General features: G+C 38.8%; 1 protein-coding gene across 3 annotated transcripts in view; it reads left to right on the top strand.

Moving 5' to 3' along the window:
* LOC139716881 (MAGUK p55 subfamily member 7-like) overlaps window positions 1–21,207 on the top strand; it is an 80,051-nt gene extending 58,844 nt beyond the window's left edge. For 2 of the 3 annotated variants that reach the window (XM_071628409.1, XM_071628410.1), the window contains exons 7-16: window positions 6,683–6,757; window positions 9,741–9,833; window positions 11,171–11,367; window positions 12,742–12,821; window positions 14,321–14,404; window positions 16,576–16,662; window positions 17,501–17,581; window positions 18,238–18,440; window positions 19,120–19,260; window positions 19,979–21,207. In XM_071628409.1, coding sequence (XP_071484510.1) covers window positions 6,683–6,757; window positions 9,741–9,833; window positions 11,171–11,367; window positions 12,742–12,821; window positions 14,321–14,404; window positions 16,576–16,662; window positions 17,501–17,581; window positions 18,238–18,440; window positions 19,120–19,260; window positions 19,979–20,155 — 1,218 coding nt within the window. In that variant the 3' untranslated portion in view covers window positions 20,156–21,207. The remainder of the gene's footprint in view (window positions 1–6,682; window positions 6,758–9,740; window positions 9,834–11,170; window positions 11,368–12,741; window positions 12,822–14,320; window positions 14,405–16,575; window positions 16,663–17,500; window positions 17,582–18,237; window positions 18,441–19,119; window positions 19,261–19,978) is intronic. The other variant, XM_071628411.1, reaches the window with a different exon arrangement.
* The last annotated feature ends 4,579 nt before the right edge of the window (window positions 21,208–25,786 follow it).

The raw sequence follows: 25,786 nt of genomic DNA, 5'->3' as shown, positions 1-25,786 counted from the left end.
TCAGATTAAGCGACATTGGATTCTGTGATATAATATCTGCCAGACATTTTACGAGCATAATCTTTTGCGAATCAGGACTTGCAGGACAATTTCAAGAGTGGTTGAAATTGTGATCGAAAAGCCCCAGGAATGATATGTGAAATCGGAGTATTATCTCTTTTCCAAAGAAAAGTTAGCATTTTGTTTTGTTTTTTTTTCCCCTCTGGAGACAAGATGCATTGCTGTGTCTGTCAGGCAACATGATTGTGAGTTGTTAATTTGGCGAATACATTGTATCAGGCAACTGATGAAATTTGTAAGAATAAAAACACTGCCAAATAAATAGCACATACAGTACATGACTGTGTGTGCCCTCACAGATGCAAGCAAATCAGGCCACCAAACAGCTACAAAATTGTTGCTTATGGCCATAGAATGTAAATCATCTATTTAATGGGAACTTGAATGTTTTTCAAGCCTCCAGAAAACTTGCTTGAGCTCTTATTTCTAGATAGTCTTAGTTCCAGCCATTTCTTTCTCACTGAGTCATTTATTAAACATGATTGATAATATACGTTTATGTGTCTAAAAGGGTATGATGCATAGGAATAGGTGTGTAAGGTTGAGATTGAAATTGATTTCTTACATTTTTATTTTGTTTTGTTTTAATTTTTCTGGTAAAATAGTGAGCTTTATTCGGGAAAGTGGTAATTGAGGATAAAATGTCTGTAATTCATACCCTGGCAGATGCTTTCGAGTCTGGCATAAAGGAAAAAAAATGGGGATTTTTTTTAGCTCACCTGAGCCGAAGGCTCAAGTGAGCTATTGCGATCGCTCTTCGTCCGGCGTCCGGCGTCTGGCGTCCGGCGTGCGTAAACTTTTTACATTTTCATCTTCTTCTTGAGAACCCCATGACAGATTTTCACCAAACTTGGCAGGTAGCATCCCTAGGGGGATAGGATCTCAATTTGTTCAAGTGGGCACCATACCCTACCTGGGGGGCCCCAGAGGGGCCCAAACTCCCCCAAATTAAGGAATCTTAAAAAATCTACTTCTCTAGAACCAGAAGTGATAGAGCTAAGTTAATACTATGAATTAGTACATTGATGACTGTAGTTTCAAGTTTGTTCATGGTGGAATCAGGGGTGCCCCCCTTGGGACCCAGGGGAGGGGAGTTTGGAGGGGTCCTAATGGGGCCCAAATTGTACATTTTCATCTTTTTCTTGAAAATGCCGTGATGAATTTTCACCAAACTTGGCAGGTAGCATCCCTCAGAGGAAAGAATCTCATCCCCATCAAATGAGCTCCATGCCCCACCTGGGGGACCCCAGGGGGCCTAAACTGGGACCTAAATTGTTTTTTCATCTTTTTCTTGAGAACCCCATGATGAATTTTCACCAAACTTGGCAGGTAGCATCCCTAGGGAGATAGAATCTCAATTCCATCAAATGGGCACCATACCCCACCTGGGGGGCCCCCAGGGGTCCCCCCCCCCCCTCCCGTAAGGAATCTTTGAAGATTTTCTCTAGAACCAGAAGTGATTGAGCTAAGTTAATACAATTAGTCAGTATATTGATGACTGTTGTTTCATGTTTGTTCATGGCAGAATCAGGGGTGTCCCCCTCCCCCCCCCCCCCCCAGGACCCAAGGAAGTGGGGTGGGATGGGTCCAAATGGTGATGTAAATTGTGCATGTTCATAATCATTGGAAACCCCTTGATGAATATATACACCAAACTTGACAGGTAGTAAAGCTAGCTCTCAAAGCTACCCTCCACCATTAACCCGTTGAGGACAAGTCCCGAGTATACTCGGGCAGGCGTCTATGAGAAATGTGTATTGTAGCAAAATCAAACCGTCCTAAACGGGTTAAGTTTCCGATGTTCTCCGGTAAGAGTCTGCAAGAATGCATGAAAGGTGAACTTGCGATACTCAGGTGAGCGCGAGACCCCCCCCCCCCCCCCCCCCCCCCCCCCCGGGTCTCTTGTTTTTTGTTTGTTTTTTGTTTTTTGTTCTTTTTTTGGGGGGGGTTGTATGTGTGTGAAGGATTGCAGGTCATATTGAATGGGCATGATAAGGAATTACTGAATTACTCTCCTCAAGCAACAGTTCCAAAATAGTGAACTTTAATACATATAGGCTACACTGTACATGTTTTGATGAAATGATCATTGAAGCTTTAAAGGACAAGTCCACCTTCATATACATGTGGATTGAGTGAAGGCAACAATATTAGAAGAAAACATCAGTGAAAGTTTGGAGAAAATCGGACAATCTGTTCAAAAGTTATGAATGTTTAAAGTATCTGTGCAGTCACTGCTGGATGAGAAGACTACTACAGTGTGTGAGGTCACATGCGTACAACAATATAAGGAAAATAAAAAGAGAATTTCACAAAACTTTACTTTTTTAATAAAGCGCACATTTCTTCGACTTGTTACTGACGTATGTTTAGGGTAATATTATTCCCCCTGCATTCTGAAAGAGAGAAGTCGAGTGTTCTTTTGTTATTCGAGAAAAATGGAAATATGTTGAATTTTCTTTATTCTCTTTTTATATATTGTTGTACTCATGTGACATCACAATCTATAGTAGTCCTCTCATCCAGCTGTGACTGAGTAGAAACTTCAAAAATTCATAACTTTTGAACGGATTGTCCGATTTTCCTCAAACTTTCACTGATGTGTTCTACTAATATTGCTGCATTCACTCAACCCACATGTCTATGAAGGTGAACTTATCCTTTAAAGTAGCACTTTGTTTGAGAATGCCAGAACTAGTGGAAAGTTCATGTACCTTGGTTAGTGCTTGAATTTCAGTTTGTTTCCCTTTCCCAATAAATGCCATTTACATTGCAGTCAAGAAATTAGGCCCAGATGGACTGTAATTGAATGCTTTAACTAATGTGATACATCATCATTGCTATCACCGATACATTTTATCCATTGGGTCCGGTCCCCTCTTAATTACTGGAAGTTCTTACCATTGACCCCTTATCCGTGCCGGCAGGAGGCTTGAATTTCAGGTGTGCAGTCTTATTGGGGTGTGGTGTTCAGCCGAGTGTGAAACTTCCAAAATTTCTCGCTTACGAGGAGATGAAATTCACAGTGACTTGTCAGTTTTGCCAGCCAGAGTACCGTTAGATGTGCGACGGCAAAATATTGTGTTGCAGACGCCCACCTCTGCATTATCAGCTTACACTTTATCCGATTCAAAGTTGTCTACGTTACCCCTGTATAAGGCGATTTGTAGCTCGTTTTATGTCTAGTTCAACTTCCTGAAAAAGAAAGAAAGAAAGAAATTGGAGTCTCCTGAGCTATCAATGTCATACTTTGTGAGTTATGACTCTGTTGCTGCAGACATATAAAACTTAATGTATCTGCCTTTATGTGTAATGCAAATTTGCCCCATATTTCATTTTTACTCAACTTTATACCTGACTCTCCTTCAGTTTACTTCAGCTGGTTTTCTCATATCCTTCCTCTCCGTACTTTATTTATCATTTTCCTTATTATCAAACATAATAGAATCAACTGGCATATGCAGACATAGATAATTAAAAAATTATATATCACATTAATTTCTGAAATATGTTCCCTTATTCCTTTCTTTGAATAGCTCCAATTTTGTTTCATGGAAGAAGGTGTTATCAGTCAAACTGAAGAGTCAGTGTGTGCAGGGATAAGTAATTAATGATTCAAAAATTGAATTAGTGGTCGGTGGCATGGTCTGGTGATAAAAATGAATCAACATGATGTGGACTATCCCTGGGGGTTTGGGGAGGCATGTAATTACTGCTGGTCCTCCTGCATTCTCCCCAGCCCCAAGAGCCGATGAAGACGGAATGGGCAGCGTATCGTTGGGGGATACCAACTGTGCAGCCAGCACAGAAATCAAGAATCTATATATGGGAGGGGGGATTTTGATGAAACATTGTGACATCCCTTAAACTTGTTGAAACTTATATTGTATGGCCTTTCTGAATTCTGAGATGCGTGGAAACAAAACATGGTCCTGAGTGCGTAAATCCTTGCGTTTGTAGCTGTACTTCCACAGCGACTGTGGCCAAAATGCATTGAACTGGATATCTTTGAAAGGACATTTTCTGAAAGGAAACTGAGGTCTGGTGTTCCTCTCCCCCCCCCCCCCTCTCTCTCTCTCTCTCTCTCTCTCTCTCTCTTCCTCATTTTTTTTTTTCTTGAAGGCATCACTTATAGAATATTCATGGAAATCTAAAGTGCAATGTATAACTCAAAGGTTGTCAAAGATTGTTTGACAACTCCTGTGGAGATGATACATCCTGACGGACAGATGATCGAAACCGGACAATGCAGTCTCCCCTTCACCTCTTTTGTCAAAGTTTGTCAGATGTGAACACCGACGGCTACTTTCTCATATCTTTTTTTCCCCTTTCTTCCTTCTTTCTTCTTTTTTTTTTTTCAACCTTACATGAAAGCGTGAGAGGTGACACGTTGTTTGGCTGTTTGAGAAGCTGGAGTTGGGAGTCTTTGGTGTGGATAAAATTACTGAAATGAAACCGCGCCGAATCACAACAGTATGTCAGTGGAAATTGAATTTTCGGGCTCAGGAAGGCGGGGAAATTGCCTGGATTCACTTTCATTTCTTCTAGGATCCTCTCTCTCCCTCCTCTCTAACTCCTTCTCTTTTTCTCTCTCTCTCTGATCTCTTTCTCTGTATATTCTGTCCCAATCTCTTTTTCTCTTATCTCTGTACCTTTCCTCCTCTCTGTCTATTCCCCTTCTCTCATTCTCTCTCTATATATACTCACTTTATGCTTACCTTCTTTCTTACTTTTGTGTATCCATATCTCTCTCTCTCTTATCTTCTCCCATTCCGTTTCTTATTCTGTGTTATCTTGATATGAAATCTTCATAGGGGACATGTGTAACTGCATCAAAATATCATTTCTTTTGGGGGGTCATGCTATGATTATCAGAAGACAGTGTTATCAATCACTACATCTCCTAGTCTGTATGGTTCATCCTCTATGCCATCTGCCCATTTAAACTCATTCATGTAAAGGTAACCAACATCTTTAGTCTACTATCTGTATTCATTCATAGGTATTGACTTAGTATAAAGTTGAAGAATCTTTACTTTTGTGGGGTAATTCAACTTTCTTACTCTCTCGCTCTCTTCTACTCTGTTTCGTGGTCTCTCCATCTCGTTATCCTTTTATTTCTCAGCCTTTTCTCACTGGATGCAATACAGTATTGATCGGTTTACCTCTTCACCATGTAACATTGAAATGTTACCTTCTTCCAGTATTCCTCCCACGGTCATCTTACCATCTCCCATCTCTGTCTGGTTTTCACGTTCTGTCACTCTGTCTTACCATCTCCCTTCTTCACCGTCTGGCTGATTCTTTTTGTCTGTCCTTTAAAATCTCTCTCTCCCTCTCTCTCTGCCCTTGCCCTTGCCTCTCTTTCTTTGTGAGAGATGTTAAGTGTATTTTAGTGGTGAGAAAAGTATTTATAAGAGCCACCTTGAGCAGCAGTCCCTCGGCTGCACTCCCTCCCATCTCCTTTCAATTCAGCTCCCAAGTTTTTATTGTCTGCGTGCGGTGTACGCTTGCATCCTGGAGCCATCCTCCCACTGAATGCTGCGTGTGAGCGTCTTGTGAAAAGGGACCCTCCCTGCTTTCCTGCCTTCGGGGAATACAGGGTCAGCCCAACCCGTTTTTTTGTGCTCCCCAGTCGTCGACGAGCGTGGTTCTCGAAATGTTTGTCAGCCATGTTTTTCTCTATTTTTTTGTTGCATCTATTGAACAGTCATCAGCCTCATTTCCTGGCCGAGAATTGATGCACCTCACATCAGCTGCCCAAACCCAGAAATGCCCAATCTATTTGTTCCTCTGCACAAAGTGAAACATGGTGTGTGTGTGTGTGTGTGTGTGTGTGTGTGTGCTTTACATTATTCAAAACCCGCTCCCAGGAGCTAAGGACTTCTACACAAACACTTCTGCAATGGCTACTCAAATGTGAACGTTGCATATTGTGAAAAATTGTTTGCAGACGTAGACTGGAATGGCATACAGTGCCCTCAACACACTGTCTTAACCCTTACTCTGTTTTGTTCGCCGACTGGCATGTTCACTGGCGTGCCTTCTCCCCCGATTGGCACAGATGTGTGGGAACTAATTGTCAATTAATAGAAGTAGATTAACTAATCCTCCAAATCTCTTTTGTATCACCACTACCTTCCTGCTGGGCTGAGGTGCATTGCTACACCGGAGTGTGCTTGCTAAATTTACAACTAGGTCATATTTGAATGGATTTCTGAATACTAATGAAAGTGCTTGGCAAATCATCCTTAGTGATTACCAGCAATTTTGTCAATTTTGATTAATAGTCAGGTAGGTAGCAAACTGTCAGCATTGTCTGGTGCAAATTCCTGTCACTGGAGTTACAAATTAGTACGTATAGGTATACATCTATGACATCAATACTCTTCTTAATCCAGAGGCTGTTAACATTTGTATTTAAAGACATCCAAACTGTTCATCTTCATTGTTGCACTTATTATCCGTGTGTTGTGGGCAACTGTTGTGCGCTGGTAAATTTGTGCAGTAATCCACAACAAGGCATTGTGATTGTTGACTCTTACTCTGAGTTTTAAAAATGTGAATTCACCCTGAATTTGATCTTGATGTGGTCCATTTTTTTTTTCTCTCTTCCTGAAAGGCTTCCCTGGACGGATCGATCACGTTCAAGTTGATTCCGGCTGACATGGACACAAAAAAGAGCCAATACAGCCAGGTGAGGGTACAAAAAAAATATAATAGTTGAAATTTCAGTGATTATGTTTTCTCCAGGACAGAGAGATTGGATGTAGAATCTGTGAAGCAAAGGCAAAAGATATGTCAAATAGTGGAGTGAAATTAGACAATCAAGTGAAGCAAGTATTAGGTAGAAGAACAACTTTGGATTTAATCATTTGAAATTCTCAACACATGTAGCATGGTGCCGTATCTGCACCTCAGAATAACCTCATTGATCATGCCGATATGGCATAGCACGCACAGAAATCAATCTCACCAGTGTTGCAAAGTGACTGGATATGTTCTTAGCCCCAAGAGTAACATGAGGGAATCAATTTCCGCAGAGGATGTGTTACAACTTAGTGTCCTTGATGAATGTTGCGCAGAGTCATGACGTAGAAAAAAAATACATATATTCATATTTCTTTTTGAGCGTATGTGAGCTTGGAGACATTGAGACAGCTGTAGAACATGAAGTAGCTATCTGCCTGTGCATTGTGCCACTGAATGAGTTTGCATCTTGTAAGCATTAACATTGCAGCATGCTCCTCATAACACAATGAATTTTAACAACTGACTAGAAGTGATGATGGTTTGCTCAGTCTGTGTGAAAAACAAGAGGTCAGAGGTCAAATCAGACAATGAATTGACCAATCTATTCAGTTTGGTTGCTTTCGTGTTCAACACTTAATTTTAGGACTGACATACCTTTCACACAGACACTCTATGCTTCACTTTACTGTGCATTTTGTGGATTTTACATTATGGTAGTATTGTAGAAGTGGAAATTAGCCCTTAGCCACTGAGGCAGCAGCAGGCTCTTTGCAGTATTTGCTCAATTGTCATGACTGTCCACTAAATTGAGAATACACAAAATTCATCATACCAGGCTGGCAAAAAAAAAAATACTCTTGTGAAAATTACCACTTTCACAGTAGTCCATGTTTCTAGTTATAGACTATAGCCCCCGGGAGAGATGTATATTGACCAGGTGGGGATAAACAAAATGCAAGACATTAGAGAATGCCATGTAATATGCCAAGACAGCCATAGAGAGCTATTATTTGTCTTAAAATGGGAAACTTGAGGATTCTTGTGCACATGTAAGTAAAGAAGCACCTATCTGGATTTCTCCTCTTTTTCTTCTTCTTCTTTTTCTTCTTCTTGAGCTCACCCTGAGCTTCAGGCTGGAAATAAATTTCTCAATTATCCTGTTCAATTGTAGAGCCTTTTTGTTAAACTTTAAAGCCATCATTTTAGCCCTTTTATTTTAAAGGTTTGTATCGTAAAGCCTTGTTGTTAATCTTTCAATTTTGTTATATTTTCCAGAAAGGCCTTTTTCATTAACCCTGTAATTCTTAGAGCTTTCAGCTTATTTGGCTTTTAAAACCTTTTAATTCTGATAAGAACATTGTTGTTAACCCTTTTCATTCTCAAAAGCCGTTGAAACCCTTATATTCTTCAAAAGTTCTCTTTGTTTGACCTTTAAATTGCAATACCATTTTTAACCTGACCATTTACAGATCCTTGAAGGCCCTTCGATTAATTTCTCTCTCTGTCACCAAATCAGTGAAACACAAATAAGTAATTGCTTTACATAAGTTATGTGAAGAAGCATGAATGTCCATATGCCCCTGTGAAAAACTACTGACAATTTGGTATAGGATACCATCAAGGGGCACCATAGGGAAATGCATTCAAGTCAAATTTGCCCTGAAATGCAGGTGAGCGTGGAGCTCCCTTTAGGTCTGACTCCTTGTTTTTTATTTATTTCAGACTACGTTTACCAACACTATTCAAATTTTGTCAATTCTGGACACTAGTGGTTATGTTACAATAAGAGTTTTATCTCAAAATGAGCTAAATCTATTCTTGTTAAGTTAAGATATTTATGATTAAGGCTGCTAAAAAATGCAAATGATAAGAAAATATGTGACCCTGCACCTCAAAACAAACAAAAAGTCGCCAGACAGGAATTTTTAGTGAAGACCATATTCTGAAAGAGCAGACTTTGACTTTAAAATGATGTATAACTCAAATCAAATGGACTCTCCTAACCTATCTAAATATTGGAAAGAAAGCACAAACTCAGGAAAAGTGTGAACTGAGAAAAGAGGCTCTGAAGTACAGTGTCTATTCAAGCGCTTAATCTTTACAAAACCGTGCTGGCTGTGCGATGAATGGGACAAAAAACAGGAAGTAAACCACCAGAGTAACAACAATGAAGGGATTATCAGATTAAAATGAAATTAAGCATGCCTCATTAACACATTCTGTCCATAATTAATGCCAACTTTCAAAGCAGTAGCACGATCCTTTTAAAAGTTATTAGAGTTGAAAGTGAAGAGTGTGGACAAGGTTTTTCAGAAATGAAAAAGGGATTCTAAAGACACACCTAATCACACTATTCTACCAAAAATGTTCGAGATAAACTGCTAAAAAAACACACTTTCCTGCCCATTTTATGATACCAAATTTTAGCATAATGTAAAAGAAGACCCGCTCTTTCAGAAAATATGAAAAAGTCAAGTTCGGGTAGGTTGACCCATTTCACTTATTTTCAGTCCTCACGCAAAATCAGTGCGTGCGACTTTATGTTCGTTTTGAGGTGCACGGTCATATATGGAATATATTTTATCATAACTTCTGGAATATTCCTTGTTATGTCACAAGTGAGGTATTACAGGAAAGATTTAACTTTGCCCCATCTGATGATGGACATACTTTGAAATGTTTCAAAATGGCACTTATAGCCCATTTTTGCAATGAAGCTCTTGAGTGGTTGTTGTGTAACACGTACCTAGTTTTGTCATGGAAATATCATTTGTATGCACTCTCACTAATCACATGACCAATTTTTCCCCGATCAATCCCCGCACGTGGCCTGTCACTGCCCCGTCCGCTGGTTCCTCACCCTTCCCGCCTCCACCACCTCCACCTCCTCCTCCTCCTCTCCCCCATCACTGCACGTCACACAATAGCTGAACTTTCACAGCTCACCACTTCCTGCCTTGGGCGGCGCTGCTGCCAATGGGTCGGCAGCGGACTTCACGACCGTTGATGATGGAAAGAAGGTTTGTTTACTTCGGACTAAACTCAGCCACTAACCAGCATGTTAAATCAGAGGCCTCTTCAGCTAGCATATACTGAATTTGGCTGTTGTAAAATTATGTGACCAGTTGCTACTTTACCCAGATAAAGTCAAAGACAATTAAGCAGAGAAATTGAAATAAAAAATATAAGAAATCAAATTGTGCTTTATTCATTTGTTAAAATTGAAATAACTCCTTGTCAAAATTACAGAGTTTAAAGATGTGTCAAAATTCTGTAACTATTTAGCTTGTTTGAAGCTTGTTCCAGGGGTGTTTGAAACTATCCTCTTCTTTAAATGCACTATTCCTTGCACCCTTCATCGTACCTACTCTCGAAGACAATTATCGCCTATTTTTTCTGTCTGGAGGGCATCTTTCTTAACATTGTTCTGTGTAAGTTTAATATTAAGACCTGGTATATGATTTTATCAGCTTGGAATCTGGGTAATTCAAGAATATTAAAGTTGAGTAATTGCTTTTTGGTGATTAAAATAGGCTTTCTTGGCAACAGGTCACATTTGAAATGGGACACTAAAGGTAAACATGTGTGGAAGGACAAAATATGTGTACCTCAACGCTTGCATCATGCATTTCATTAATTTTTGCATCTTCTATTGAATGAATTCCCATGTTAGACATTCATTTTAGCTTTTTGAAGGCTATGTACTAATGTACTAAGCAATATCACATCACAGTTGTTGCTGATCATGAAATGTATTCTGCCGTGGCAACCTGTGGCGGGATTGTAATTACAAATGATTAGTTTTTGGTGATGTAGGCAGATTTTAGCTACATTGGTCTGATAAAAATCATTGCCAGGAATGATATGCTAAAATGACTAAGCCTTCTGTGACTACGCTGTTCTGAATATGTTAGAGTAATCAGCTCCTTGTAGACCTGATTCTGTCTAAATTTTCCCCTCTGGTGAAATCATATTCTCCAGAGTTCTGAGTCATCACAAATAAAACAATTAATGAAGAAATATGCTGCACTAGGCATTGGAATGGAATGGGAATCCTGGTGAGAAATGGGCTGTGGCACTGGAAGTGGAATGGGGATGGCAATCCTAGTGTGAAATGGGTTTTGGCACTGGAATGGTGATGGCAATCTTAGTGTCAAATGAGATAGCAATCCTAGTATGAGATGGGCTGTGTCATCAAAATGGGGATGGCAATCCTAGCGTGTAATGGGATATCCATCCTAGTATGAAATGGGCTGTGTCACTGAAATGGGGCTGGCAATCCTAGTGTGAAATGGCCTTACTTCACAATCCAGCATCTTCCTTAATGCCTGTTGTCCTCCCACCACTCTCCGTGCAGGTCAAAATGCGGGCCCACTTTGACTACGACCCGTACAAGGACGAGCTGAATCCGTGCCCGGACGCCAGCATCTCATTCCGCAAGGGGGACATCCTGCACATCGTGGACCAGGACGACCCTCACTGGTGGCAGGCTAAGAAACTGGGGGACAAGGGGCTCAGGGCTGGCCTCATTCCTGGCAGACAGCTCCAAGAGAGGTCAGTGGGGTCAAGTCAATGATGTTATGCAATGAAGAGACTCCAAGCCTTCCCGCTTTTGGCAGGAGATCTCCCTGCTTTTAGGCCATTGTCTCAAAGTCGATATCTTCTGCTCTTTGACTTAAGAATGAAGTTCCCCTGCCCTGGCTGTATGTCCCTCTCCTAAGATGCATTTCTTCCACTTCATAACCGTTCTCTCACCAAACTTAGTTTGTCATGTATGATTTTTTAAAAAATAAAAAAATTAATAGATAATGCTATGATAGCACCAGAGTATCTACACAGATATAACCCTGGAACCTGGACCCCAGCTGCAAGTAACTTCGTGCTTGTGGTGTACACTACCGGCACATGATATTGTGAGCATATTTACGTGATAAAAATTCCAGTTTGCTAGGGGGTCCAGGCTGGAGAATCTCTGGTTCAGGAGATGGCTATGGATGGAGAATCTCTTTCTGATTCCTATATCCTTTCACTCCCAGGCAGCTATAAGAGATGCCAAAGGTCAAGTTGGTACTATACAATCTTGTTACAGCTTAGTAAATGTTTCATGATGTGATCATTAGTAACCATTGTATTTAAAGCTGGATAGGTTAGGGCAAAATTTCTGTTAACCCTATTTTAACATATAGCCGGATGTCAACTACAAGATTAAATTGTCATGCAATAGAGAAATGTTGATTTTATATTTTTTGATAAATTAATTATGCAAATTTACACATGAAATTATATTTTCACCTATAACTCCATCAAAAAGAATGAAGGATTTCTAAATTTTTGTGTCAGAGTTCCTCAAGACACATCAAACAATTTTCTTGTAAAAAAAATAGCGCAATCAAAATCAGTTTCTTTGTTTTTTATTGTTTTGTTAATTTCTTATCTATTTTATTGTTTTTTTCAACCTTTTGTTTTCTATTGTTTTTTGCCAAAATTTCTTGCAAGCACTTTTTCAAGCTAATCTACATTAGAATTGATTAATTTCAATGGACAAAAGTTGAAATAATCTAATTTATATCAATTAAACAAAAAAACACAATTTGCTTTGGATTTGCACACGAAATCATGAATTTGAGTGGTTTTCGGGTTGACATGCATATGCAAAACATTGCGCAACTTCGGAACGGTGCACCGGGACGTCGCAAATTTGGTCTCAAAATATGTGGGAGACTTCAATGAAAAAAGTCATAAAACGACGCAGCAAAATCTTTGCGCGTTGCGGAATCGTGGCGCGAAATGTCGAGGGGGGAGTTTCATTTTGACCCCCCCCCCCCCCCCCCTAGTTAAAATAGGGTTAAGGATATGCAGTATTTTCAGGTTGCAGTCAAATAACTGATACCTTTGGTTCTTGTATTGATTTCTGATTTGTTGCTGCAGGAGACTTGCCAACAAACGTTCCACCGTCAATGGCAATCTAGGGAGCAATACTTCTCTGGATTTGTCATTCAAGAACAGTAGTAAGTACATTGTTTGTCTGTCTGTCTGTCTGTCTGTCTGTCTGTCTGTCTGTCTGTCTGTCTGTTTGTTTGTTTGTTTGTTTGTTTGTTTCATTTTCCATCTAACAAGATGGCTGGATAGATGGTATTCAGCTGCACTGGCTAGTCTTTATGGGGTTCAGTTGTATGTATGTGTGGAGGGGGGAGGGTGGAAGTGGAGCTGGGACCTCATCAGAAGGTACATGTAGTATGCACCCTGCTCTTTGTGATGAATGAATGAATCGGGATCCTTTACGTGCATGGGTTGTGACTCTCTCACACATGGGAGCTCCATTTTATGTCCTATCTGAGGGACAAAGTGTTTTGCCTCTTGCCAGAAGGGACAGTATAGAACTACACAACATTGCTGAGCAAGACTCACCTGGACTTGAACCCACACCCAAACCTGAGCCATTCAAATGAAAGGCAGATATGCTAAGAACTATCAAGCCACCTCAGTGTCCCAACTGATGGTGCCAACTGAAGGTCTTCTGTTTTGTTTTTTAAGCCAATGGATGGATTTTTCTGCACATTGATCTATGTGGTCTCTTCAGGGTTCCCACAGTCATGGAAAATCCTGGAAAAATTTGTGGTCATAGAAAGTCAGGGAAAAGTCAGGGAATTTGGAAAATTTGTGAAAAGTCATGGAATTGCATTTACCTCTTGGCTATGGCAGCTTTCCAGTTTGTCGTGTCTCGCAACTCTCATACTCTGTGATCATACTCTGCTATTATAATTGGTGTTCATGATTTGCATTTTCCCCAGTTTTGTGACATCCCAAATTCTACATAACTCCCGGGACATATACTAATGATAATAGATGTACATGTCATGAGTAAGATAGTGGGTGGAACGGATGGCTATGAGGGGAGGTGGAGGCCAACATAACGTGTCTGATTTTGGAAATCGTGCCAGAAAGGAAGTCATGGAAAGCAGCAATTTAGTCATGGAAAAGTCATGGAAAAGTCATGGAATTCTGTTTTCAAATTTCTGGGGAACCCTGTCTCTTGTTTAAATTTCTTTGTTGCTCACAAGCACAATAGTAGTGTCTCTTTGGAATGCTTGCATTCTATCACATGATCTATGTGGTCTCTTGTTTAAATTTCTTTGTTGCTCACAAGCACAATAGTAGTGTTTCATGAGAATGCTTGCATTCTATCACGAATGATGGAAGGGTTTTGAGATTATTTACAGAGGTATGTCATGTGTGCACAGTTAAAATCTTGCTAGAGAAACATTGTCAATGAAATTGTATTACGTAAATGTATAGATTGCCAGGTTTGTTCTCTGTTTATCCTGGGATTGCTTATTTGTATGTTGTGATGTGGTGTTAATGCGTGAGTATGGGTATGAAAGCACATTTAAAAGAAAAAATCCTAGTTACTTAATATTATACAAATTTCTCTTTCATGTACAATTTCTGTCTACATAGATTTCTTGACTAATAGATTCTTTTTATGGTATTTTTGTTCTTTGTCTAGGTGTAAGAATAAGTGCCAGAAGCAGCTTTAGAAGTAACAAGAGGAAAGTCAAGAAAGTGATGTACCAGGCCAGACAGAATGAAGGTACGTTTCCTGGTACTTTGTAAGTGTGCAATCAGGGAGGTGGAAAGAGCCACCTCCCTGGTGCAATGTGCTTGTCAAAGGTAAAGAAGAAACAAAAAAGGGAAGTTAAGTGTATCTGTATTTTCTCGTCATTAAATATGTGAGTTTGAAATATACATGAAGCCTTTGCTCAAATTTTCTTGAGAGGGAGCATCCCCTTAAAATACATTGTCTAGACGTAGGATTAGTGTCTCAGCTTTGTAGAGCCCCTAGACAGGTCTGGAATTGGTGTAGACCCTCATACCCTTGTTTGATTAGACATGGTTTGTCATATATATCCCCATGTGAATTCATATTCACATTGGATGGGGGTGAGGATTTTGGATGCAAACTGACACAACCTAGGGCTGTAGCTCCGGAAAGGTTGTGGAATTGACACTGTCGTATATTTTTGAGAGAAATTGTCAAAATTTGTCTGGAAAAACTGGTCACATGAACACCCTTCAGTGCTCTTGATCATTAGCTGAGGTCATCAACATAGCCTTACATAGAGCCCTAAGATAGAAACATTACTTTGAGAAAAGAAAGTGTGAATGTGTGCTAGTTTTCTGATTTAGTGAATTTTCAGTACAGGCTAGTTCTTGATTGTAAGATACCACAAGAACATGTAATAGACCCTGTAAATTCCAGGTCAAATCAATGAAAATTAAGTAACTATGAATATACATATTTATGCCTCCGCCACGAAGTGGTGCCGGAGGCATTATATTTTCGGGTTCTCCGTCCGTCCGTCCGTCCGTCCGTCCGTCCGTCTTTCCGTCCGTCCGTCCGTCCGTCCTTCCGTCCGTCCGTCCGTCCTTCCGTCCGTCCGTAATGAATTTTGTGGACAGGGTAACTACCAAAACCTTTTGAGGTATCCTAATGAAACTTGGCATGTATGTGTATTAGGGGGTGAAGTTGTGCCTATCAACTTTTGGGTGCACATGCTCAAGGTCAAAGGTCAAAAGGTCAAGGTCAAATGCTTAAAATTTTACTATTTCCCCCATATCTATGCAATGCCTGAAGATATTTTCTTGAAACTTAGTGTATACATGTACTACCCAATTAAGATTCTCTGGTGAAAGTTTGGGGTCATGAGGTCAAAAGGTCAAAGGTCAAAAGGTCAAGCAAAATGTTAAAATTTCACTTTTTTCTCTGTATCTTGGAAATTGTTCAAGGTATCTTCATGGAACATAGTATATATGCATCTACTGACTGGCAGTGGTTATCTAGGGAATTTAGGGTTCATGGGGTCAGGGGTCAAAGGTCAAGGGCAATACTTCAAAATTTTACTATTTTCCTTATATTTATGCAATGCCAGCAGGATTTTTTTTTAACTCGATGTGGGTATGCATGTATAAACCAATAGAGATTCTCTGGGATTTTTTTTTTTTGCCAAGAACGTCAAAGGTCAAAAGGTCAAAGATCAAGTGAAAGTGCTGAACTTACTTCTTTCTCCATATCTCGGAAGTGGCTCAAGTTATCTTGAAACCTAGTACATGCTGAATTTATGTATGTTCTGCCTGACAGTGATTCTCTTATAAATCAAAGGCCAGATGAAAATGATAACAATTTACTGTTCAATACAGAAATTGCGCTTTTTCTCCTTACCTTGAAAATTACTCAGTGCATAAACTTATGAAATGGTCAATGTCAAGTTAAAGTTCTTAAATCCCCAAATACATGCTCTCCTATTCATCCAATTAAACATAGGTCAAGGAAGGTAAACATTCAATACATTTGTGACAAACATGTCATTTTAATATTTTGCCAATTTTGTGAAAATGTAATCACACATTGTCCACATGTACTATAGACCTATTAGGAGAATCATGCATTATGGCGGAGGCATACCAGTCGCCATAGCGACATTTCTAGTTTTTAATATTTTCGAAATATTGGTGAATGATATAGATAAACAATGTAAAAATTATCATTTTCAAACTATATATATAATGAATTGACGTGCGCAGCAAATTCATTTTAATGAGGTTTTCATTGTGTATATCATTTGTTGAAAAGTATATGATGAAATTCATAAAGTCTTTTCATGAATCAGAAAATGTTTTCCTGCTGCGTCAGTAACTACAGATGAATACTTGTACCTTTGTGAATGATAACATGTCCTCTCTGATCTGAATATTGCCCTGAAGATTACGACACAGAGGAGGTTGTTACCTACGAGGAAGTCTCCCTCTACAAGGCTAGTCCATCAAGGCCCAGGCCCATTGTGCTTATTGGTAAGTGGAGGTGCAGAGACATGAGGGGCCCTGTGTCACTCATTGATCAAATAAGGCACAGGTCCAGTGCTGGTAGACTTACTGCTTCAAGGATTCAGTTTGAGCCAAGGGGCATTATAATGTCACCTCAGACAAGGCCTAAAACTTATATCCTCAGCGGACAACTTTGTCGGACGAAATGCTTCATGAAATGCCCCCAGGTCAAATACAACCATTGCTCAGATATGGCCCAATACCATAGATTGTTTGGTCAAGGCCCAGAACACTGTACTGATTGTAAGTTGAGCCTTGGAGCCATTGCTGAACCGATGATTGCTTAGTCAATGCTTAGGTGCATTATGTCCAACACAAATCCTTCTCAGCAGGACTTTGTCTATTTACTGTATTTACTGCTATGTTTACACCAATATGTACATACAAAAACTTAAAATTTCCTGGTGATGAGGTTTGTCACTGCATTTACTCAAATAGCTCTTGAACCATGTACCAGAAAGCATCTCATTGTTATTTCCTTTCAGCCATTCATTAACCCCATGAATTGACTTTCAGTTTCAAAAATTGCATTCACTGTATTTGCCAGATTTTCAAAGTGGCATTGTGAAATGTGCATGCAGTAATGTCAAACAAATAGAATTTTGTTACACATGTTAATATAGGAAAGAAGATGACTCAGTTGGCCCAAAGTTGGTTCTTCTTCTTAATCTACAAATTAAGACATTCCCTGACATGTTGCATTGTAAAAAAAAGAAATAAATAAGAAAAGAAAAAAAAAAGAAGTTCATACCTATAAGACTGATGCGGAACTATTGTCATTTTATTAACTCTTATGATCTTTTAGGTCCACCTGGCGTGGGACGCAATGAGTTAAAGAGGAGACTGCTCGCCTGTGATCCTGATACCTTTGGAAGTGCAATCCCCCGTAAGTTACAGTGCCTTTTATGTCATTTTCTTTCTTTTCAAATCAGAAGCATGAGGGTGAAACAGCGCCTCTGATCTTAGAATATCACTGTCCCACTTTATTTTATAATAGGCAGTGTTAGAGTTATGTGGTAATGATGCATATATTTCAGAGCGGGAGCATAGATATATTCTCCCCTGCACTCTGTGGGTTGTTAATGTGATATTCTTGGAAGGTTTCAGTTTTGAAATTGAACAGGGAAACACAATGCCAGAGATGTGGGATTAAATTTTGCTCAATCATGATGAAGGGATTGTATTGTGCAAATGATTGTCTTTCTTTTCTGGCAGTTCGGAGAAATGCACATACTTCAAAGAGAAAAGTATATAATCTCAAACCAATTTGTCTGACTTTCACAGATTTGAGGGGAATTTAAGTCTAGTTAGATGATAGTTGCCAAAAGGGTTAGCAGTCGCAAAGTGAAATATTTGGTAATTAAGGGTAAGTTGCTAAGTATCAAGCGAAAGAAAGAGTATTTGCAAAGATAGTTTTACATTTGAAGAGATTAAAGGTTTGTAGAGCTGTAACCTCCTGTTATGTTATTATCATCCCCAAATGATGAAAGTTTTCTGTATGATGCTAAAGTGTTTATCATTTGTTGCATGTTGCGACTGCAGACACCTCGAGGCCAAGACGGATCATGGAAGAAGATGGCACCGAATATTACTTCATCTCCCGCGATGTCATGGAGACCGCCATTCAGGAAAACCGCCTCATCGAGTACGGGGAGTACAAGGGTCATCTCTATGGCACCAGTATCCTAGCAACCAAGAGACTGGTCGATGAAGGCCGGACGTGCTTGCTGTGTGTGCATCCACAGGTAGGATAATTGTACTCTGGGAATCTTAAAAGTACCAGACATTTGATTTCTGCATGATGCCTACACCTTGAGATAGGATGATATTGCTTTGAGAATCATACAGATTCCAGACATTTGATTTTGATTTCTGCATCTACAATATTATAGATGCCAACACCTGCATTGGCCAGCGATTGAAGAGGATTTCTTTAATTATTGTCTTTTTCTGAGATCTGTGTGATGACAGACACCTATGAAAATTGCAAAGCACTGAAGTATATTAACAATCCTGATTGGGATATCTACTGAAATGCAACTAATTCAAGATGACCTTGTGCAACTTGAAGTACAAACAGAAATATGTACAAAATGCCTTTGATTTTTATACCTGGTTCTGTGCAACATAGCTTATTGCTCAGCCAGGATAACCAGAGATAACTACCACAGGTACTATTTGCAACATGCAATTCTACTATTCTTTAAACAAAAAAAGAATATACAGGTAGGCATATCTCATAGGTTTTTTAGACAAATCTTACATACATAGTTATCTGAGATGCCATTTGAACAGAGTGGGGTTTTCTTGTGTTTGTTTGTTTGTTTGTTTGTTTGTACTTTTGTGTGGCTTGTATTGTGCCTGTCTTCCATTAAAGTTTATCAGCTTCACCTTTCACTGACTGTGATGTGTTGTCTCTTGCAGGCCCTGAAGATCTTAAAGAACTCTGGACTGAAGCCTTACGTCATATACGTCAAACCGCCCTCGCTTGACGCCTTGCGTGCTACAAGAATGTCGCAGAAAGCCATGGTGACTGTAGAGAAGACGCACACGAGACCCTTCATGGTATGTTGTGATGCTAGAGAGACTTTACTGTGCCCTCAGTTTAAAAGGATGGTATAGTATTGGTTGAGATGAGGATTCAACTTATAACTTTTTGCGAGATACTAGAAACTACTTTATGACATGTTAAAGAGCATACAATTCTAAGTGGAATTCAAAGTTTATTTGATGAAAAGCAGTTTTGCAGTGGCTGAGATATAATGATAATAATAATAATAATAAGTAACACCTTATATAGCACTTGATACTGACATTTCTAAGTGCATTGATACGGAAAGAATATTAAATCAAAATACAGCATTATGTACGTATAATATAACAACAACAACAAAATTAGGATTGAGTAAATAGATAAGTTTTCAGCAATGATTTATCCAAAAACAAAGTTAAACAAAACAATCCTAATAAAAGGTGGGTTCCATCGATTGAAGATCAATTCTCTCTCCCATGCTACCAGGGCCCCGTTTTATCAAAAGATAAAATCGATTTTAAATTTCATTACCACAAGACTTCCATAGACTTACAGTTGAAATCAACTAAATAATCAATTCTAACTCTTCATAAAACAGGGCCCAGGTCTTTAATTGCAGTTTAAGGCGGTCATATCAGTAACGTGAGGATGAGATGTTGGTACAGAGTGCAAATTACCGGCTTCTAAAAAAAAAAGATTGAGAATGTACTCATCAGTTGGATGCTTTCGCTTCTCCGCTTTGTCTTTCAGGACGAGGACCTCGTGAACATGATCCAGGTCGGTAGGCGCATGGAGACGATGTACCAGCATTACTTTGACTACACCATCGTCAACGACAACCTGCAGCGAACCTTCATGGAGCTCAAATCGGTCATCTCGCGAGTCCAGACACAGGAGCAGTGGGTGCCGAGCAAGTGGCTGAGATAGACCCAAAAAAAAAAAAAGAAGTCTCTTCACCGTGGACCTAGAACCTTTTCCCACAATGAAAGTCTACCATAGTCCTAGTCCCGCTTGTTAGTTCTAGACTGTCATGTATATGTGAATGGGAGTCATTCTTAGGCAGCCACTTTGATCTGATGTTTCCCCTTAAGCCTTTGCCTGTGCACACATTGTTAGTAAAATTTGCATCGCTCTGCATGTCGGTGGCCAAACTGCTGTAGCAAGTTTGTGTTTCAGAATGAAATGACTATGTGTTAGTATAAACTGACTCTTGTCTTCTTATACACAAGTGCCATGGGGGAAAAAAAAAGAGAGAATTCTGAAGTTCCCGCTCCTAATATCCAAGAACTGCTCAAGTGAACAAGAAGAAGACAGTTAGAGTAGAAGCTCGTTTATATTTTGTAGTGAAATCAAAAGTTTAACACCTATTTCAGTTAAGAAGAAGACTGTTTTTATGCACTGAGAATAGACTGAGTCTACTGGATGTGCCCCTACAGCATCACACACATGTTGCTGTGCAGTATTCCAGCATACCCAGAAAATAGTGTATGGATCAGTGATCAATGGTTCGTATGTATGACAGATATTATTTTGCAATAATCTTTGAATGTATGTAGCATACAGATTGTACCCTATATAGCCAGATTAACCTTCTTGGGGCTTCATGGGTAATTGCATTGACTGTGATACAGAATAACATAGTTCTTATGTGTTCAACTTATGACAGTTTGTGCTAGTGGCTTTGATGGTTAGACCGTGTCGTCAAGTTTGCATAAGAGGCCTGGGGAATGAATGATAGTAGCGATGACAGTGTCTTAATATGCAAACCTTTCTTCCAAGTTAACCAAAGCACTCAGTAAGCTGCTGTATTTTACCAAGGCATTGAGAAGGTTTTATGGCACACTGAGTGTTGGTCACTTGTAGTACTCGACAGCTATTATTAGACTCTGCCCACTGCTTTCATCATGTGATATTGGCAGCTCTTCTTGTATGGAATCCATTCACTCCCAAGTTAGAAAGCGTAACACAAGCAAACTGAAAATTACGGTGTGATTCAAATTGTTTACACAAGGACATGAAGTGTTGCATTCACTGAATGATGTCTCAGTGTGACAGTAAGTTAATGACATGAGCAAGCCTTTGCATCAAAAACCATTTTGCAGTAGATTTAGAGCACAAATGTTTTATCTGTATAGTGGAATGGATATACCATAACACAGTCAAGGGATAGACTTGATGTATCGTTACCAAGGCAACAGATGTTGTATGTGTGTGAAGAAGTTTCCCATGACACTGTAACTGCAAGAGAAATAGTTTGAGAGGTTATTGCCAATATCAGAATGAGCAATGTAGGATGTGCATGCGCTACTTACCAATAGGCCAACATCTTTTCTTTTTGTCATAGATACATCATATATCTCATGGCTGCTGTGAATCAGAAAACAACAATCATAGTCAAGATTTATCACATAACTGAATTTGCATAATAATCACTAACCAATTCATCTTCGGAGATCATACAATTCATCTTTCCGTATTTTCAGTAATATGTGATGTATCTCACTGCTGTTTTGAGTCGAAAGGAACCATCATTGTCAACAATATATTTATATCAAGCAACTAAATTGTCTTGATTATCACCCTTGCAAACGCAATTAGTCATGCAGTGCAATTATGCAGGAGGAAGACACTTCATAGAACTTTAATCATAATTTCTGCCTTTGTGCAAGATGATGTTGATATGATGTACATTATGAAAGTGCCTGGTAACATTTAAACAAGGAGCAACAACGTCATTGTAACTAGTAAAATAAAAGCCCATCCTTCCCAAATTTGCATTAATATCCTTTAAGTCATAGACCTCCTGATCTACAAGTATAAAAGTGAAAAGTGTTCTTCGCTGTTTTCATAATGTTGATATGTGTGTGGGCCAGCGTTACTCGCATGAGCCAACGCTCTTTGATGCCAACCCATCAAATATTCATTAATTAGGAAAATCACCCCAAATTTATTGGTCCATAGAAAACACAGACAATACTGAGGTAGTGTATACATTGTATATTTAAATTAGAAAAGGGTGCGCAGAAAGACCCCTTCTTCCAAGGCCCAGGAGATGATCCTTGACCACGCCCACTGTGTGATGTGCTCTCAGGCAAAGCTCTTACTCCTTGCCAGCTCCTGATGTGTGCAGCGCTGCATTAGTCATGATCCTGTCATTGAAATAGACCTAGTGTGAGCAGAACTCGCCGGACCAGGGTAGGCTTTGATGTCGAGTCAGCTGCTAGGCTCGCTTCCCCCTGTCTTAATGTGTATTCAAGAGTGCATATAATGCCTGGATGTGTAATCAGTCAGTCAGTCAAAATATCATTTATTAATCCAGCTACATAGGTATGCATTCTCAGCTGTACATGTTTACCAGTATGTCCCAGAAAGGCCCACCTGCTTCTTCCCCTTAATGTAGTGGCAGTAGTTTATAGCACAGCTCACATTGTTTTCACATTTAAGTTTGCCTGTTCATACTTAAACCATTGCATGCCTAGATGTGTGGAATGCTGGTTAGTGGACGATCTGAGTTGCCAATATGTGGCTTATGACATATAAATCATGAACTTAACCTGTGCATAATTTTGTATACACAGAAAAATGATATATGATATAGCTATATGAAGCATTTTAATGTGTAATATCTGTATGTATATTGTTGGTGCATATGCTAGAAAATGTTGATATGTGTGTACATGGGAGTAAAACTCTGCTGGTGTTATTGATGTTGTTTTAATGAGTTAAGAGTAAGGTGTGGGCGGAGATACGCCTTTGCTGCATGACAGGCTTCCTATACCTTCTTTATAGTCATCAAGGTACCTGCTGTGTCATGGACTTGTGACGTTATTGCACTGCCATGTAGTTGTAGTATTCCACATATGTTTTCCTGGGGCGTCTCGCCACAAATGAAATCTCTATTAGAGTCAATAATGTCCACATTATTGGCATATCATTAAGTAAATTTTGATTGACTTTAATTAGGGAAAAGTATCCATGCACTCGTACCAACTTCCGTAAAATTCAGTATCAAGAAATGTCTCTGCTTGCATTTTGATACAGTACAAAAAATTATCTGTTAGTTCTTACTGTAGTCCAGTTGAGCTCACGTTATTATTCCATATTTGTTAAGTGAAGGTGAAAAAATCTGATCAGGTGGATAGAATTTTCAGAGGAGAAACATCAAGGATGCTTGCTCATTTCCAAATGAAATCATAGAAATTGAAATTAAGCACAGTTACCATTTTTTTTTTTGCAGTAATTATATGACTCTTTGTTTTCATCAAGATATGCCTTTAACTAGTGCTATTAATATGCCAAACACAACAAACTTAAATGTACTGATGCATTGCCATAGGTTTTGTTAATTATGTGTAAATTGCACACTGTCATTCTTGATAAAAGTCAGGTGCCTTTTCATTATAGTGGTAATTTACCAAGAAAAAAAAAAAGCATTTGGTAATAGGAAGGAAAACATGGTGTCAAGGAGCTGGGAAGGCAAGGAATGTTACAAGTCTCCATCAAACATTTTGTTAGATAAGATCTTAGCTTCATATTTGATATACAAATGAGAGGTACAGTTGATGCTTCAGATAATTTTCTTAAAAGAATGAATTTCTCAAGCAGTTGTGTGCTGGAAAATGTTTCATTTATGTTTTAGTCAGTGTACAGCACTACAATGTGACTTGATAGACAAAGTTGTCTGTGGCAAATGTTTACTTGATAAATGAAAGATTTTAAAAAAATGTTTACTTGATGACTTTGCTAGGACATATTATTTATTTCAAGCATTGATACACCAGTAACAAATCTGTATACTGTCCGCTGACATTCATCCTGTTTGTTTTATGCAAATCAATGATTCTGCTCTGTATATTTTGTAATTATTTGCAGTTTTTGTTCACTTTTAGCCTTTTTGTTTTGTATGTTTTTGTTTAGTGTGTATGGTACAGAAAGCAACTGTCTTTTAAAAGTGTAATACAATTTGATAGTATTATCATATAACTTATTGATATATTTAGAATTGATATGCTACTAATTTACACAGAAGCCCATTTATTTTACAGTCAGTTGATGCAGTTTTGTTATGATGAGACTAACAGAGCAGGAACACTCAGAATGGATATAATTGCTCATTCACTTGTGTAAAAACTGTCCATATTTCACAACTAGATATTGTCATGTATTCCATGGCTAGACTGTAGTGTGTGGGCATGTCTTCATTGATATGTTACTGTAACTCCTCTTGTCCATTTAATAGTTGAGAATAATTTAGATCATTCCCTTGTCAGTTTTGTGAATACCGGGTAGTAAAATGTAAAAGTTGTATTCATATAGTATTTTTAAAATATAGCAGAATACTTGTGACCACGCATACAATTAATCTATTCATCACATAGTTCAGTTGGTATTTGACTCAGCTGGTAGTTTTACAAATATGACAACTTCCATTGTGCAGAGATAAGCATTTTGCATGGTCTGTTCATGGAGGTACATAGCTCTATGGCTTGACCCCACATATGTCCCTTTCAATTCTTATTGTGACGGTTTGATCTTTACGGGATATTAATCAAACCATGAAGTAAGCAATGCCTGTACAGTGGCATCATATCACAAATTTAAAATTCAAGTGGGAATGAAAACAAGGAGGGCCAAATATGTTTCCTTTTAAACCATTTGCTGCTTTGAGAATATGATATGAAATAACATACTAAAATTTATAGATTTAATCTGGACTCCTTGTTTATCTTCTATTTTTCCTCCCTCTTAGTCCTCTGTTTTGTTTTGTGTTTTGAAACCTCATGTCTCCAAATTTCAATCAACAATGTAATTTTACATGTCTCAGAAAAGACTTGTGTTGAAGTCAGCTGTATGTTTTACACCATACCAAGTTCAGACTGTTAGGTGTTGCTTATCACTTTCTCTATTCATACTTTGTCTCCCTTGTAATTTGTGTTTTGCTGATACGCAGGAAGTACAAGAATTTACATACAGGCATGAAACGGGCTGTAGCAATATTTTACTTGTGAATTGTTTCTAATTTGACAACAGTATTATTTACTGTGGTTTAGTATATACAAGACTTGTTGGACTGCTGCTCAGTTGTGTTTGGGGTTTTTTTTACATTCGATAGATGAACTTGTCAGGCTTTATATTTGAATAAATATTTTACGCAAAAATACTTTTAGCATTCTGGTGCACAATCATGATTCCAAATTCAGCACTTACCGAGTGTTAGTTCAAATTGTTGTATTCTTCAAACACTCCCTGTAGGCGATACAATTTGCTCTGAGTGCATATGCTTCACAGTATTTTAACATTTTCTCGCACCAAAAATGGCATTTAGGTAAACATTACCATTCATTGCAAACTACTGTCCATAGATATACTGAAATACAGTTAATCATCATAAGTTTCAAGAGACCTAGGTAATGGTAAAGCTACACACATGCATCACTGCTTACTGTCAGTTCTGTGTTATGAAAGCAATGTAACGTTTAGTTTGAAATATATGTATTCACATTTCTTGCCTCTGTATTCAATTACAATTACCAAGAAAGAAAATGTGGTCGATTCAAA

This window comes from Diadema antillarum, unplaced genomic scaffold, assembly GCF_040938485.1.
Source record: "Diadema antillarum isolate AM-2024a unplaced genomic scaffold, OU_Dant_1.0 scf00000071, whole genome shotgun sequence".
In the NCBI taxonomy this organism is placed as follows: domain Eukaryota; kingdom Metazoa; phylum Echinodermata; class Echinoidea; order Diadematoida; family Diadematidae; genus Diadema; species Diadema antillarum.
This window is presented reverse-complemented; position numbering and strand designations above follow the sequence as displayed.